This window comes from Oncorhynchus mykiss, chromosome 4 (assembly GCF_013265735.2).
Source record: "Oncorhynchus mykiss isolate Arlee chromosome 4, USDA_OmykA_1.1, whole genome shotgun sequence".
Classification (NCBI taxonomy): Eukaryota; Metazoa; Chordata; class Actinopteri; order Salmoniformes; family Salmonidae; genus Oncorhynchus; species Oncorhynchus mykiss.
Window position 1 is genome coordinate 12,971,730 of NC_048568.1, and position 16,183 is coordinate 12,987,912.

At 46.7% G+C, this 16,183-nt stretch overlaps 3 protein-coding genes across 8 annotated transcripts in view; 1 reads left to right on the top strand and 2 right to left on the bottom strand.

Moving 5' to 3' along the window:
• Positions 1-9,863, top strand: part of LOC110521046 (ankyrin repeat domain-containing protein 6) — a 53,478-nt gene extending 43,615 nt beyond the window's left edge. For all 4 annotated transcript variants that reach the window (XM_036975667.1, XM_036975666.1, XM_036975668.1 and 1 more), the window contains 12 exons: positions 273-371; positions 670-768; positions 1,274-1,372; positions 1,673-1,771; positions 2,598-2,675; positions 3,239-3,343; positions 3,442-3,552; positions 3,664-3,819; positions 4,665-4,817; positions 5,106-5,219; positions 7,539-7,836; positions 8,249-9,863. In XM_036975667.1, the coding sequence (XP_036831562.1) occupies positions 273-371; positions 670-768; positions 1,274-1,372; positions 1,673-1,771; positions 2,598-2,675; positions 3,239-3,343; positions 3,442-3,552; positions 3,664-3,819; positions 4,665-4,817; positions 5,106-5,219; positions 7,539-7,836; positions 8,249-8,880 (2,043 nt within the window). In that variant the 3' untranslated portion in view covers positions 8,881-9,863. The remainder of the gene's footprint in view (positions 1-272; positions 372-669; positions 769-1,273; positions 1,373-1,672; positions 1,772-2,597; positions 2,676-3,238; positions 3,344-3,441; positions 3,553-3,663; positions 3,820-4,664; positions 4,818-5,105; positions 5,220-7,538; positions 7,837-8,248) is intronic.
• Positions 9,555-11,040, bottom strand: lyrm2 (LYR motif containing 2). The gene is given in 3 exon segments (NM_001160655.1): positions 9,555-10,389; positions 10,464-10,604; positions 10,946-11,040. Coding segments are annotated over 3 exon segments (294 nt in total). The 5' UTR covers positions 11,012-11,040; the 3' UTR covers positions 9,555-10,302.
• A 156-nt stretch (positions 11,041-11,196) lies between these two features.
• The window catches only part of LOC110522101 (midasin), a 51,172-nt gene continuing 46,185 nt past the window's right edge, over positions 11,197-16,183 (bottom strand). For all 3 annotated transcript variants that reach the window (XM_036975658.1, XM_036975659.1, XM_036975660.1), the window contains exons 91-101: positions 15,728-15,926; positions 15,424-15,591; positions 15,164-15,318; positions 14,959-15,048; positions 14,695-14,810; positions 14,296-14,470; positions 13,754-13,827; positions 13,534-13,648; positions 13,298-13,364; positions 12,624-12,766; positions 11,197-12,434 (exon numbers count right to left, since the gene is read on the bottom strand). In XM_036975658.1, coding sequence (XP_036831553.1) covers positions 12,249-12,434; positions 12,624-12,766; positions 13,298-13,364; positions 13,534-13,648; positions 13,754-13,827; positions 14,296-14,470; positions 14,695-14,810; positions 14,959-15,048; positions 15,164-15,318; positions 15,424-15,591; positions 15,728-15,926 — 1,488 coding nt within the window. In that variant the 3' untranslated portion in view covers positions 11,197-12,248. The remainder of the gene's footprint in view (positions 12,435-12,623; positions 12,767-13,297; positions 13,365-13,533; positions 13,649-13,753; positions 13,828-14,295; positions 14,471-14,694; positions 14,811-14,958; positions 15,049-15,163; positions 15,319-15,423; positions 15,592-15,727; positions 15,927-16,183) is intronic.

A 16,183-nucleotide genomic window follows, 5' to 3' on the forward strand; every position in this document is an offset into this window, starting at 1 on the left:
ACCCTATGCGCCCTGGTCAAAATTCGTGCACCAAATAGGGAACAGGGTGTCATTTGGGATTCATACATAGCCCATGGAAGTCCATGTGAATAGAAAGTGTGTTCATAGCTAGGCCTAGACATGCAGCCTCTTACCTTACCTCACTAATCTCCTACTTAGCTTGCCATGTTAGACTGTAAGAGTAACAATAACACCGTTGTCCAGTATGATAGTTACCAATCCAGAGGTCAGGCTGTGGATGTGTGAAGCTCTTGACTGTTTTGTTGTTGCAGGACGGTAACACTGCTTTGCATGAGGTCTCGTGGCACGGCTTCAGCCAGTCTGTCAAACTGCTGGTCAAGGCCGGAGCCAACGTTCACTCAAAAAACAAGGTACTGCAAATATACTGCAAATACTGGAGTTATAAAACAGCTGTGGTTCCTATAGGTCCTGTGCTGTGACTGCAGATTATTATACTGGAGAGCTTTTAGTGGTGCTTAGTGTTGACCTGGGTGCTTTTCAGCAGGGCACACCATAGCAGAGATATAGAACTGCAAACGGAAAGCTGTGCTCTAATTGGACAAGTTGAGTTTTGTACAATACCTCCCAGTTTCACCCTGTTCCAAAATGTTGTCTCCCTATTAAAAACACAACCCTGGTGTCTGTCTGTCTGTTTGTCTGTCCATGTAGGCAGGGAACACAGCCCTCCACCTGGCCTGTCAGAACGGCCATGCTCAGAGCTCCAAGGTCCTGCTGTTAGGTGGCTCCAGGCCCGACAGCAAGAACCATGTAAGTCCCCCTCCTCCATGGGTTGGCTACTCTATGGGGCGCCGTTTGTACCGTCCTATAATTTGTGAACAACAATAATTCCGTGTCACAAAATATAGCATGTTACAAATGGCACTCCAAAGTAGCCTTCCCATGATTTGATACACACTCTCCAGGTATCTCTGAACCACTGCTTAGGGAAACATGCTGACAACAGAAGCCGCTCTACATTTAACTACTACCACAGAGCAGTTTGCATTGCAGTCACTTAACTATGAAACGACGTATGCATGCGAGTGCTCTGCTCCGCACTTCGAGCATAATCGCCCCTCATGGGTGACTTGAACAAAGCTGCTGGGAAGAGGAAGTAGCTCTCCATGCAGTTCGTTAGTCCTCTGCCACACCAGCCACTTCCCAGTGTCATGCAGCGCTACTCTACTCCTCCATTGACTGCTCTCCCAACGTCTGCGTGAAAGGAAACTCAAGCCGCGTGTGGCGGTGGTGGTCTCTCTTCGTTGTGTTCCAGGTGGGTGACACGTGTCTGCATGTGGCGGCCCGTTACAACCATGTGTCCATGCTCCGCATCCTCCTGGGAGCCTTCTGTTCCGTGGGAGAGAAGAACCAGGTTGGTCTGAGCATGTGACTGACACTACTTTCACACAAGAGGGCTTTTCCTTCTTTTTACATTCTGTCTTGTATATTTGTATATCGCTCTCTTGTATATCTTCCTCTCTCTCTCTCTCTCTCTCTCTCTCTTCCTCTCTCTCTCTTCCTCCCTCTCTCTCTCTTCCTCCCTCTCTCTCTCTCTCTCTTCCACCCTCTCTCTCTCTTCCACCCTCTCTCTCCCTCCCTCTCTCTCTCTCTTCCCCTCTCTCTCTCTCTCTCTTCCCCTCTCTCTCTTCCTCTCTCTCTCTCTATGGGCCAGGCTGGGGACACACCGCTGCATGTTGCAGCAGCGCTGAATCATAAGAAAACGGTGCGTCTTCTGCTAGAAGCTGGAACAGAGAGCAGCATCCGCAACAATGTGAGTGGAGTGCCCCGGGCCCGCGGACCGGGCTCTGTTCTACACTCTTAAAAAAGGGTTCTTCAGCTGTCTCCATAGGATAACCCTTTTTGGTTCCCAGGTAGAACCTTCTGTGGAAAGGGTTTTTACATGGAACCCAAAAGGGTTCTTTCAAAGGGTTCTACGATGAGGACTGCCAAACAACTATTTTAGGTTTTAGATAGTATAGTATACTCTTAGCACCTTTTTTTCCCCCCTATGTTCACTATGCTCTGGAGCAGTCATGCATTTCTAAAGGCCGTCTTAATCATGACTAATGTCCCCGCACATTCTGTTTGGTGAATAAGCTGCTCTGGAACCATGGCTGTGGTTTTTTCCTCAGTCACAGTAAAGCCATGAAGACCTTGATGAGTAACAACAGTATGTTGTTCGCTGCAGTCTTCAGTCTGAGACTGACGTCGTTGAAGCCATTTGTGTTGACGTCAAAACGAGAGCTGTTGTACGAAACCAAGTCATCAGCGATCGGCTAATCTTTAACCAATCAGAGTATCAAAGCCGATGACACTTTTTCAAAACACAGCTTTACCCACTTGTGTTCTGGCTCTGGCCCGACACATCAGTTTCTAGCACCAATCAGAATGGTTAGAATGTGTTTGCTTTCTAGAAAACGTCAGGGAGGTACTCAGTTCCAGACCCATTGCGGAGAAGAAGCTAACGTCTGTTTGGCCAGAGCAAGGAGTTTGGGTAGCCAGGCATTGAACATAGTGCCATAGCCAGTTGAATTATGTATCTCTAACTAGGCGATGTAGCCCTGGTTGACTGGCCTCTTGTCTCTGTGTGTGAGCAGGCAGGCCAGACTGCATTGGACCAGGCCAGAGACCACAACAACCCAGACATAGCTCTGCTTCTGACCAAAGCACCTCAGGTGAGTACAGGTTTACCCAGTCTGTCCAACAGGGGCACCCAGGCAGTGTTATTATTTTACTTTCACACCTCACATACCAACCTTATCTATATATTTATATAGAAAAAAGGTATGCTGCAGACTGTGTTTGGACCTGAATTACGATACTTCAGGTGTTTGACTGGCGTTTTTATCTGTCTGAAATTATCATATCTCCATAACGCCTACCTGACATCATTCCTGTGGGTTGGCAGTAAAGGTGTTTCTGCGTCAAGTGCAAGTATGGGCAGAGTCCATGGGAGACTGCTATAGATCTAGATAGGCACTGGCACTTGGAAGTGATAGGGAAACGGAGAGGCTAAACTATTTAGCACTATTTGTGCTATTTTAGCTGGAGCTATATCCCTACTTAATCAAGAAACATTCACTAATTGAAGAATTTGCATTTGCTCCATGTTAAGAGCTGGACAGGCTGAAGTAAACAAAAAACAGGACATTCAACCAATCAATGGCCGTCAGTAAACGTACAGTGAATAATACGACTGGCCCTTAGTTCTCACACTGCTCTCCCTGCATGTATTCAGGTCCAGAGCTTCACCCGAGGCAGGATTGTGAGGAAGAGGAGGGACAAGCTGAAGGCTGAGCGCCGAGCACAGTCTGTGCCCAGGGATGAGATGCTCCCCAGGAAGGTACAGTTGCAGTACAGCTAACCGTCTCACTCTTACCGTGTGCGGCAGCATATTATAACACAGATGTGGAGATGTTCGATTTTTGTTGTGCCTCACAGGACAGTGCATCTGCTGCTGACGACACCCACAGCAGCGACCTCGTCGCCCGCAAACACGAGGTGGTCGGGGCGAGCGCCGGCAAGAGCACAAACAGGAAGCTCAAAGAGAAGGTCAGCTATTACCTTAACCTTCTAAAACAACCCGCACATGTTTACCCAGGTGAGATACGTTATCAATATTTAAACAGATGGAATATGAGATGCGGTGTGATGTCGTTGCAGCCCTCGCTCTCCGACCCCCTCCGCCGGAGAGAGAACAAACACGGAAAGAAGAGGCGGGGCCAACTGCGTGGCTCCTCCCCCCAGCCCCCGCCTCACAACTACAAGGCCTATCAGCTGTACACTCTGTACCGCGGCAAGGATGGCAAGATCATGCAGGTAGATAGAAAAGAGCACACAGACGCCTGTGCTTTTGTTTGACATTTTTCATGTGATGCTATGATTTCATAGGTCCGCTTCACATTTAAAGTGTGTTGCTGAGGCCTCCCGGGTGGCGCAGTGGTTAAGGGCGCTGTACTGCAGCGCCAGCTGTGCCATCAGAGTCCCTGGCTCCCGGCGCGACCGGGAGGTCCGTGGGGCGACGCACAATTGGCCTAGCGTCGTCCGGGTTAGGGAGGGATTGGTCGGTAGGGATCTCCTTTTCTCATCGCGCACCAGCGACTCCTGTGGCGGGCCGGGCGCAGTGCGCGCTAGCCAAGGTTGCCAGGTGCACGGTGTAGCCTCCGGGTTGGACGCGCGCTGTGTTAAGAAGCAGTACGGCTGGTTGGGTTGTGTATCGGAGGACGCATGACATTCAGCCTTCGTCTCTCCCGAGCCCGTACGGGAGTTGTAGCAATGAGACAAGATAGTAGCTACTACAACAATTGGATACCACGAAATTGGGGAGAAAAAGGGGTAAAATTCAAAAAAAAAAAAAAGTGTGTTGCTGTGAAAGTAGCTACTGTCAGAGATTTTCTGTCATGTTGAAACCTTGTAACGGGCTTTGCTGCTATATTCTTCTATGTAGAAGACACATATTTCAGTCGGAGCAAGGCCCTGCGACATCCTGTCCAGGAGGTGTACTTGTACATCTAGCTGCCTCACGCTACAGAAACATGATAGGCTCCTGTCCTATGGGCCACTCTGGCTCGGACAAGACATACTTAGTAATTCATACAATTTCAGACTGAGTTTGTGTCTGCTATCAAGTGGATCAGTGCCCATGGTTGGTTTCTGTGTCCCAGGCGCCTATCAATGGCTGCCGCTGTGAGCCTTTGATCATCAAGCTGGAGAACCAGCTGGAGGCCACCAAGGAGGAGATGAAGACAGAGATCCACACGGTGCAGGACCTGATGAACAACAAGATGGGACAGTTGGACCGCAAGAACAAACATCAGGTACGCAGTAGACCAGGGTCCTGTTCATTAGGGCGTTTTCAATTTTTTTTGCAACGCAAACTGAAAATGATAGTTTGAGACCTACATCCCACAAGCCTCTGAAGTCACAGCAGTGGATTCATAATTCATAATTTGCTGATTTTGCCTTATTAATGAAATGAAGTGTAATGTTACTAAAGTCATAAGCAGCTGTGAGCTTTTGTTTCACAACCGGCGTCTTGCATTAACCACGACAGCTTTATCAGGCTCTGGCATTTAACTATGTGGTTTGTGATTGTGTGGTTCTAGATCCGTGCCCTAGATAAGATGACAGTAGAGAGAGTTTCAGCGGAGAGGACAGAGTGCCAACACAGGATCGACCAGAGGGCCATGCAGGAGAGACAGGAGGGGGAGAAGAGACAGGTAATACTAACAGCAGTGTCAAACTCACTCAACACCGCAAGAGAGGCGGGTCTCAGATGGACTTAACACTAGTTCCTCTACCGTCACGTGCTGTCATTAAACTTTTTTAATTCAAGGTTGTCGTTAAAATATTAACATAGCTAACAATGCTTTAAAAAGTAACTGTCCAGTGTTTCCAGATTTCTATGAAATATGACCTGTAATGACTTGAAATAGCTAATTAAAACAATTTGGGAAGGAAAACTATGTTAAAAAGCATATTTTTATGTTGGAATGGTCTCTGCGTACCCCAACAACAGAATGGTGTGGGCGTATACCGGTTGTTAAAAATATTCACCCATGTAGACAGCTGATTGGCCAGCTCATCCTCCTCTAGAACAGGGTTTCCCCAAACTTGGTCCTGGACCTCTCTGGCAACAGCTCTGGTGGACATAACTGCAGTCAGCATGCCAATTGCACGCTCCCTCAAAACTTGAGACATCTGTGACATTGTGTTGTGTGACAAAACTGCACATTTTTAGTGGCTTTTATTTTCCCTAGCACAATGTGTAATGATCGTGCTGTTTAATCAGCTTCTTGATATGCCACACCTGTCAGGTGGATGGATTATCTTGGCGAAAGGAGAAATGCTCACTAACAGGGATGTAAACACAGTTGTGCAATACATTTGAGAGAAACAAGCTTTTTGTGCATATGGAACATTTCTGTGATCTTTTATTTCAGCTCATGAAACACGGGCCAACACTTTAAACTTTGCATTTATATTTTTGTTCGGTGCGGAAAGTATTCAGACCCCTTGACTTTTTCCACATTTTGTTAGGTTACTGCCTCATTCTAAAATGTATTAAATTGTTCCCCTCAATCAATCTACACACAATACCCTATAATGACAAAGCAAAAACAGGTTTTTAGAATTTTTTGCTAATTTCTAAATTTTAAAAATGAAAAAAATATATATATATTTTACATAAGTATTCAGACCCTTTACTCAGTACTTTGTTGAAGCACCTTTGGCAGCGATTACAGCCTTGAGTGTTCTTAGGTATGACGCTACATGCTTGGCTCACCTGTATTTGGGGAGTTTCTCCCTTTCTGCTTTGCAGATCCTCTCAAGCTCGGTCAGGTTGGATGGGAAGCGTTGCTGCACAGCTTTTCAGGTCTCTCTCGAGAGATGTTTGATCGTGTTCAAGTCCGGGCCACTCAAGGACATTCAGAGACTTGTCCCAAAACCACTCCTGCATTGTCTTGGCTGTGTGCTTAGTGTCATTGTCCTGTTGGAAAGTGAACCTTTGCCCCAGTCTGAGGTCCTGAGGTCCACTCTGGAGCAGGTTTTCATCAAGGATCTTTTTGTACTTTGCTCCGTTCATCTTTGCCTCGACCCTGACTAGTCTCCCAGTCCCTGCCGCTGAAAAACATTCCCACAGCATGATGCTGCCACCACCATGCTTCACCGTAGGGATGGTGCCAGGCTTCCTCCAGACATGCCATTCAGGCCAAAGAGTTTAATCTTCAGACCAGATAATCTTTTTTCTCATGGTCTGAGTCTTTAGGTCCCTTTTGGCAAACTCCAAATGGACTGTCATGTGCCTTTTACTGAGGAGTGGCTTCTCTCTGGAAACTGTACCCTAAAGGCCTGATTGGTGGAGTGCTGCAGAGATGGTTGTCCTTCTGGAAGGTTCTCCCATCTCCACAGAGGAACTCTAGAGCTCTGTCAGAGTGACCATCGGGTTCTTGGTCACCTCCCAGACCAAGGCCTTTCTCCCCCGATTGCTCAGTTTGGCAGAGCAGCCAGCTCTAGGAAGAGTCTTTGGGGTTCCAAACTTCCTCCATTTAAGAATGATGGAGGCCACTGTGTTCTTGGGGACCAATGCTGCAGAAATGTTTTGGTTCCTTCAACCTCTTGGCTTGGTTTTCGCTCTGACATGCATTGTCAACTATGGGACCTTATATAGACAGGTGTGTGCCTTTCCAAATGATGTCCAATCAATTGAATTTACCACAGGTGGACTCCAATCAAGTTGTAGAAACGGCTCAAGGATGATCAATGGAAAGAGGATGCACATGAGCTCAATTTCAAGTCTCATAGCAAAGAGTCTGAATACTTATGTAAATAAGGTATTTCTGTTTTCGCTTTGTCATTATGGGGTATTGTGTGTAGATTGCAGAGGATTTTCTTTTATTTAATTCATTTTAGATTAAGGCTGTAGCGTAACAAAATGTGGAAAAAGTCAAGGGGTCTGAATACTCTCCGAAGGCGCTGTATCTACCCTGCTGTATCTCTGTCACAAAACCTTTTCTTGCCTTGGCCTGCCCTTCCAGCAGGCATCAGTGGTGAGCGAGCTGAAAAACTGGTGCCTGGCCAAGCTCCAGAACATTGAGGTGCTTGTCACTGGAGACCCCCGCAACGCCAAGCTGCGTCAGTCCTCGTCCATGGCTGAAGGCCTGTGTGCGATGGCCCCTGGGAGCCTCACTGTGTTGCCTGCAGGAGGGCCTGGGTGCAGAGTCGAGTGTCTGGCCCCCCACACCACTGACCTCACCGAGGGAGACCCCAACGCGGCCGCCACAGAGGACCCCTCAGCCAATCACAACTTTGGGGTTCAGGTGGACAGCTCTCCAGGTACAGTTCAAAACAGAACTCAGTGAAATAGCCAGCGCTCCGAATTACTACTCTTATGCACATGCACGAACGCACACACACAATGGAGGGGGAACTAATTTAACACAGATACAGGCTTATGTAAACGTTACGTAATCTAAGTATATTATTCTTAGGTCATACCCTTTTTTTTAAAGAAGTAAATAACAGAGAATGTGGCCCAAATAGAACATTTTCACAGAAATGCTCAAAATATACTGTTGCCTTTGGCAGGTTAATTAATTTATCATCCTAATCTATCACACTGCATTTGAAGATGGCAATCTCACTGGAACTAATTTGAATAATCATAAATTATTTATTGTGTGCCGTGCTCTAAGGTTGACTTTTTAATTCTAATTCACTTAATAATTGGCTCTCGGAAATCTCCCAGACGGTGGTAAACATCACAAGCGAGAAAAGATCTCCTCCCCAACTGCCGCTAAGTCCCTGTCCCCATCTCCCCAAGTGGTGCGGCCCAAGGAACGCTCGCTGTGTTCTACTGACCCCCGCAGGCCATACCAGGGACTGCAGGACATGGCACTGCTGGATTTGGCACCGAGCAGAGGCGGCAACAACCAGCGGGCCAGCAGCCTGTCCCCAGCCACCGAGCGCCGCTGCAGCACCAGGCAGGACAAGGACTGCGACAGGGAGAGGGATAGAGACAGGGAGCGGGGCAGGGACAAGGGCAAGCACCACAAGAGGCACTCCCAGGGCAGAACTAAGGCCAAGGGGGCCTCGGTGGTGCAGGCCGAGGGGACTCAGACTCTGGGGGTGTTTGGGGAGAGAGGTGGGGGGGAGGGCTTTGCACAGGAGAGGGAGAACATGCACGCCCTGGAGGTGACACAGTACTTCTTTGAGGCGGTGTCGACCCAGATGGAACACTGGTATGAGAGGAAGATCCAGGAGGCCAGGTGGCAGGCAGACCAGAGGGCCCAGGCAGACAGGGCTGCCCTGGTGGAGAGGATCACCTACCTGGAGGACGAGCTACGCACGCTCAGGACTAACAGGCACGACGACAGCTAACACAGGGACACCATTGCAGAGTATAGAGCTACACCTTCAGAACAGCAAAAAAATCATAATCTGAGCTCATTACAGAGCAACTGGACCCACCGACCCAAAAAATTGTCATTGACTGAATTTAGCATGTTTAATACTTTTGGTAAATAATGTCATGCAACAGTAGAAAATCATCTGTATAGTAACTTATTTTAAGGGCATGTTATGGCATGCCAGACTATTCAGTATAATGTGGTCTTGTTATTAATTTGTTTTGGGTAGCTCCTGTGTTTGTGCTTTGTAAAAACCCCTAGTAGATTTACTGAGTTATTTATAATGTATTATGTCATGGGGCCATCACAGAGCTGGTACGCACACACACCTGGGCACAATGTCACGCTGTCATTAAGTCAACATGCCAATACTCCAGTGCTTTTTATCCTGTGATCTGAAAGCCTGTTATGTGAAAGAGTCTGGAGGTTTGCTTGTGGAAAATGTGGGTCATATTTTTCTTGTGACGTTCTTAATGTGTATTCAATAAGAGAGTAGAGAAAGACAAATGCAGACAGAGGAAATAGTTGAGGTAACCAGGATGCTTAAAATATCAGTAGAATACGCTACTGCAAGCTTTCATACAGATATGTGACTTACAAGGGTAACAGAACTCAAGAGAACACAGCCAAACTGGCAATGTCTTAACTATTAAGAAAACGTTATTATTCATAACCTTTACTCCAACCCACTAATGTATGTCTCTTTAAATGGTAAAAACCATAACACCCTACCGCTTGTCCTTAGCACTAAAATGAGGTACTGTTAAGAAGAACCTGTTTGCATGGTGGAAAGTCTGTTTTTAATCTTCTGAAATAGACCTGTGCAAACAGTGTATTAGTTAGTGCTCATGTGTGACATTTGTCCTGTTCAGGTGTGAGGTCGTGTACATTGATGCCTTTGTTGATGATATGAACACACATTCTGTGTAGTAAAATAGATATCAAATTGATTTTGTAAAAAACAACTGTCGTTGTTTTATGTTCAACGTGTACATAACATTTCATGAGGATCCACTGGACACAAACAGCTTTACAATAGCCCAACATGAGACCGAGGGTATTAGGTCAGACATGATTGCAAATGGCATATCACACATGGCTCTCACAGCTTTCCTCAAAAGTGATTTGAAAGAGTCGTCACTGCTAGACATGGACATGTTGATGGCAACCATCTGATATGGGACTCCTCATGACAGATTTCATATGGTCCAAATCACATTATGAACCTGCAACGAGCTGGTCTGGCCAAATGCCAAGGTGCTTCCACAATAAGTGTACTGTCCAAGTACTGATTCAAATGGCTTTCACAGTCCATTTGAGGCAGCATAGAAAAGCTTCTGGCATTCACTTGCAGGAGAAATCGGTGGATCACCTCAGCCCCAGACAGGTGACATTACTTCTTAACGTTAGCCAATGCAAGGGATGACTGTAGCTCATCGTGATGCATGTTTGCCTGTGTGATCATCATTCGGATGGCGTCCTAGACATACGGAGACCATGAAGGTAAGAACAGGGGTTGAACACAGAATGACGTAATTTCAGACCATATCTCACCTGATTTGTGCTATTTTTATTCCTCTTGAACTCATCTCTCGCCCAATCCCGCAGGTATTTTCGGTCTCCCTCGTCTGGCACTTGTCTGATGGTTCTCATCATGTTTCTGTAGAGGCTCAACACTTTCTGCCTCTGTATAAACTGTAGAAATAGACCAGAGGAAGCAAAACAAGCAAGCTAGCTAGCAAGTTGGCTATCTGGCTAATTTATCAACAATCATATTAGCAGAGCAATCTGCTGAAGGAGAAAGCATTAACAAAAAAGGCATAGTATTAGCGACGCAGTGAGGATATTACACGTAAGACCAAATTGTCAGATGAGCTAACTAGAGCTGCTGCTGAAATGCTAACGTTAGCTAGCTAGCTAGCTCATCATGCTGCCATGGCTATTTCCCAAGTGTGAATGAAAGAATACTATCTAGTTGGCAGTAGTACTCGAACCGCATGGTTTACAAGTCATGAAACCGACAAAATATGTATTACCTGTTTTAATGTAAGTGCTGCCGCAGGTAACCTTGAGCTAGCCATGATGTGAATTGTAGCAAACATGGTTGTAGAGGCAGCTCCACAGCTGACCCGTTTTGGCAGGCAACATAGATAAATATAAATGTCGCCCTCTTGTGGGGTGGAGTATTATTGAAAATATATTTCTTTAGGGGCCATAAACTAATACTGTATGTACATTGGCTACTACCAAATACAGTACATATTACATAAAGCAATGTGCTCAAAACACAGATTAAAAAGTTTATTATCATCATACAATGTATCATGTCATATGATGTGATTTATGGATGGTATGAAGAAAAAAACTTCCATGAATATCACGTTTACTTTGAGTTACATCTGTGTTCCATATGGCCACAGCAATGACATTTCCTAATGGTGTCTTCATGTCAGTGAATGAACCTTATCTACAGTAAGATGTAGTGGATATGCCTCTTAGACCAGAGAAATGGCATCGATTGGAGCGTTTATCAAAATTGTTATTAGCAGTCCTTGTGCTTAAATTTTCCCAAAACCTTGACATTTAATGAGAGAGAGGGTTAAGCTTTATATGAATAACACATTGGGGCAGAATGATAATTTCCATGTAAACAACAGATTATTTTATAAGCACATGGGCGTTAAGTGAGATGCAATAACATTTCTTCAAGGCACAATTTTGGGATTACTTTCGAAATGGATCAAGACCATATCCGCATGCTTTTGTTTTGCCACGACATAATGAAACGGGGTGTTTTTCTTCTTTTTCTGCTCTTTGCAAAACAGTTGTCCAAAAACAACTTCATCACAGCACTACTGCCAGCTCCACACATTACCAGTTGAGGTGCTCACATGGAAGTAGAATGACTTGATGATGAGCATGTAACACCGAAAACATCCCACACAACATGAAGGGGTTTATATAGTACACAGGGGGAAAGAGGTACAGTATCTCTTCACTGAGGTTGTTTACACGGAAGGGAATCACATTTTGTATCCTCATCTATCACTTGTTACAGACGTGCAAGTTAAAGTGATGCTTATTACATTACGAAGGAACTTCCAGAATCCCCCTGGTCTGAAGTCAAGGACTAAATGGCGGAAGTCGCTATCAAACTCTACAGTCTACTGAAATGACAGTAAAAAAAAAAGAGTCAAACGAGATTAAAAAAAGGCACATACACAGCGGCCAAGTCCGTCTTTCTTTGCGAGTCCCGTTTTGTTTTTGAGTCCGTGTGCTGTCGAGAGGCTAGCAGCAGAGTGGCGTTGTGCGGTTGGTTGCTGCCTTCTAAGATGGCTTCTACTGGTCGGTTGCCGTGACGAGTTCGAACCACTGCCTCAGTGCGTCACTCAGGGTCTCTGGCAAGGCGTGGACGTCCCGCAGGATCACGTAGAAGGGGAAGGGGAACTCCTCCATGTAGGAGCGGATCTCAGGCATCTCTCCTGGACCTTTGAAGATGGGCACCTTGATGTCCAGGATGGAATCCTGTCGAAAAATGACAAAGGAAACACATATAGGAATATTTAAGGGAATAGTTCTATATGAATATCATATCTTGTAGTGATTTGATTATTCACATGAACAAATGTACCCATGTACATTAGATGTTGCATTACCATCCACAGTCCTTGATACATAACATGGATTCCATCTAAACCAGCTTAAGTCCCTTACCCTGGAGTTTGGGTTGTCAAGCACCACGAAGATGACGAAGACGTTGGCGCTGCGAGCCGCCTGCACAGCCGCCGTCACCCTCTCCTTCCCCTCCAGGAAGAGCCCTCTGCCGTCCGACACAATGAGCAGCAGCTGGGCTGTCTCTGTGTGTGTGTGGGGGGGGGAGACAGGGAGGGGAGGGAGATGAGAGAGAAAGAGGAGGCAGTCAGTTTACACTGGCACCACAATGGTCCTGGGTGTCTGTGTACAGGTTCCAGTCCTCTGGGCCGCAGAGGGAGAGCAGTGAGAGCTCAGATACCAGCTCTGATCTTCACCACGGCTCCATAGAGGGTATGTTAGCTTCACCAGGGGGCCACTGTAGCAGGAACAATACCCTGCCTTTGAATAACAGTCATTGTGCTCTGCTCCTCCCCTACTCTCCCACTGTTTCCCTCAGGGTTGTTTGTTGGACGTCAAATACAACCAGGGCACGGAACCCCACAGGCTCAGAGTACGATGCAATCAGCAGGCATCGATTAATATGTAAACTCATTACTGTCAGGGATAGTGGGCTCTAAACCCACTTGAATACATTAGCAAATGAAGAACGGACTAGGGGAGGCCATTCTCTTGTACGGTAATCATATTAAACATTCTTATTGCATTGATCAAGTGAAAGGCAGCTTCTGCATTACCTGTGTTCATGGATCCAGGGCTGTGCTGCTTAGCTGCTACAAACATGTTGGCTGAGGTCTCCAGGAACTGAAGGACATGAGCACAATGTGGCGGTCAGTCTCAAACAAGAGTAGCCCACTAAATAGATGCGATCTAATATCACAGACGGTAAACAAATGGGCCTGGAAGGCGTTCAGTTCATGAAAACAAAGATATCAAGCACAACAACAAAACAAACAAAAAAGCGGGACCCCACCTGGGCTATCCTGGTCTTTTTCTGCTGGAACTGACAGAGCCTCAGTATCCTGGCGCCAGACTGGTCGTTAAACTGTTGTTGGAACGGATGGAGCAGCTGCACCGTCTCACCAAAGCTGAGGTGACAACCAAAACATTTCACAAATGTAACAGCACTGTCTGGGGACGAGCAACACCTGGACATCAATATTAATTTATCTATAGAGGGACGCTCCTCTCACCTGCACACGGACACCTGCCCGACCTCCAGGAGAGTGAGAGCGTTGACAATAACAGACAGGGATTCAAAGGCCAGCTGTGACACACGGGAGACAGAGGTGAGACATTAATGAGACATTGTCTGTTTCCCAAATGGCATTCTATTCCCTATATAGGGCACAACTTTTGAACAGACACCTATGAGGCCCTGGTCAAAAGTAGTGCACTATGAAGGGAATAGCATGACATTTGGGATTCATACATTGTTCCTGCAGCAAAATGACTAAGGCAACTAGACTCGGGCCAAAAAAGAGAGAGTATTTGAGAATGATAATTTCATACCTTCAGTACATTGAGACACAATCAGGTCTCTTTTTTTTATTTGTGGGAATACTTGATCAACAGATATCCTAAATTAAACTCATTTTTAGCTTAATTGATTTGATTCTTTTATTTTGCTAAAAACTTTGGGGGGGGGGGGCAAATAATATCCCTTGCGGGTCGGTTTTGGCCCACACTCTAAGGTTATTGTATCCACTCATCCCTCTGAGAAGGCCTACTGTACCTGTTTGGAGTGGTTGTCCACCATGCTGGAGGAGTCGTCCACGGCCAAACAGATCTGGTACTCTCTCTTGCTGGGCTTGGTCCTCCTCAGCCAGATTTTGTCTTTACGGAACTGACTGGCGATGTAAGGGATCACCTTTCGCATGTTCAAACGCTTCCCTGTGCGGAAGTCTCCTCTGTGACACAGCGAGAAAACAGAATACATTTTAAAAAGTGCTAATATTTGTACTGAGATTAAAAAAGAAAAAAAAAAAGATTAAAAAATTAAAATAAAATAGAAATGAATGAATAGAAAAGGTTGCAAAAGCCTGTTCCTGTTCTAGTCTGTGAGTGTTGTCTAATAGTTGACCAATGACCATGCTCCCTGAATGATCGTCTAGGGGTTGCGGTAGGTACTCACTTGAGCTTGGCCGCCTGCGTGGGCTCTAGGATGAGACGGAGCTGCTCGCACAGCTGCTGGGACAGGGCCGAGGTCAACGTCTGGTACTGGTGCCACATGGCTGCCGCTGCACTCTCCTGTAGGTCAACACCACGGCATGAGTTACACATCTTAGTTGCACACAGAGATCTGAACTTCGAGTGGTAAGTAATGGGAACAGAGAACGACAGGGTAAATAGTGTCCGGTATTAGGAATGTTTTGCAGGGCATCCAAAGTGCTGGTACCTCCTCCCGTTCTCCAGGGGCCTGTTTCATCCAGGCTTCCAGCTGCAGCTCCATCTCCCTCCTCAGTTCCTCTGGGTTACGGACTGGGTTCTGGGGACACACAAGACATTCAGCTAATCTTATACAGAGCGCGCCAGAGCTTTCTGGGCGATCCGTTTCTTTAGTAGTAGAGCACAAAGCAGGTCTCGGATCATCTCTCGGGTACCTGCAGTGTGTCCATCAGCAGCTCTGGGACGGTGTGGAAGGTAGACTCTGTGCTCCTCTCTGGGTGCTCCTCGTCACTGTGACCCTGTGTGTCTTTTGGCCTCTCCTCATCCCCCTCACACTGCCTCTGAGCCTCCAGCTCTCCGCTGTCTAGACCTACAGTGGAGAACAGACACAGTAAGACACATTAACAACAGGCAAGCGCACGCACGCAAACGCGCGCACACACACACACACGAGATGAGTAGATAGCTGGGGCACCTTTCTGCGATGCTCTGTTCGACTCCAGCTTCTCTGGCTTCAACTCCTGGGCCTCAACAGCCTGCAGGTCCTCTTCCTGCTCCTCTGTATCCATAGCAATGTCCTCATCCTCTTGGTCCTCCTCTTGGGGGGCTCCGGCTGGTTTCTGCTGGTCTGCACTGGCAACATCTGTAACATGTCAAGAGACACGATGGTTTTAAAACGGTACCGGCTGTCGTCTTCGACGAGGATAAAAGTGTGAAGTGAACTCTGCGGGATGGATATCTGTGCAGCTCAGTGTTCTGTGGTGCGATCGCTGCCTCACCGTATGTCTGCGTGTCGTAGGCCGTCTCTCCCTGTTTGATGTGCTCGTACAGGTCCGACTCCCGCTGGGCCTCAGTCTGGTTGTTCTCCTGCGTCTTCTCCGTACTGCTCTCCACTGTTCGCAGGCGCTTGCTGATGCGCTCGTTGTAGTCGCCCGTCGAGCGCTCGTTGTCCGCCCGCCCAGGCTTCCTCTTGAAGCTCTGGAACAGCCAGGTCGGAATTAGAACCCATTTAGAAATATATTGCTCATCTTAAAACACAAAAAAAACGGATTTTGAGCCCGTTTTGAAATGTTTCGGTCTCAATTCAACTCAAGAACACACTGCAGAGCAAACCCATTCCATGGAGGGCCCGAGTGTCTGTGGGTTTTTAGTTTTTCCCTTTCAATTAAGACCTAGACAACCAGGTGAGGGGAGTTCTTTACTAATTAGTGACCTTAATTCATCAATCAAGTACA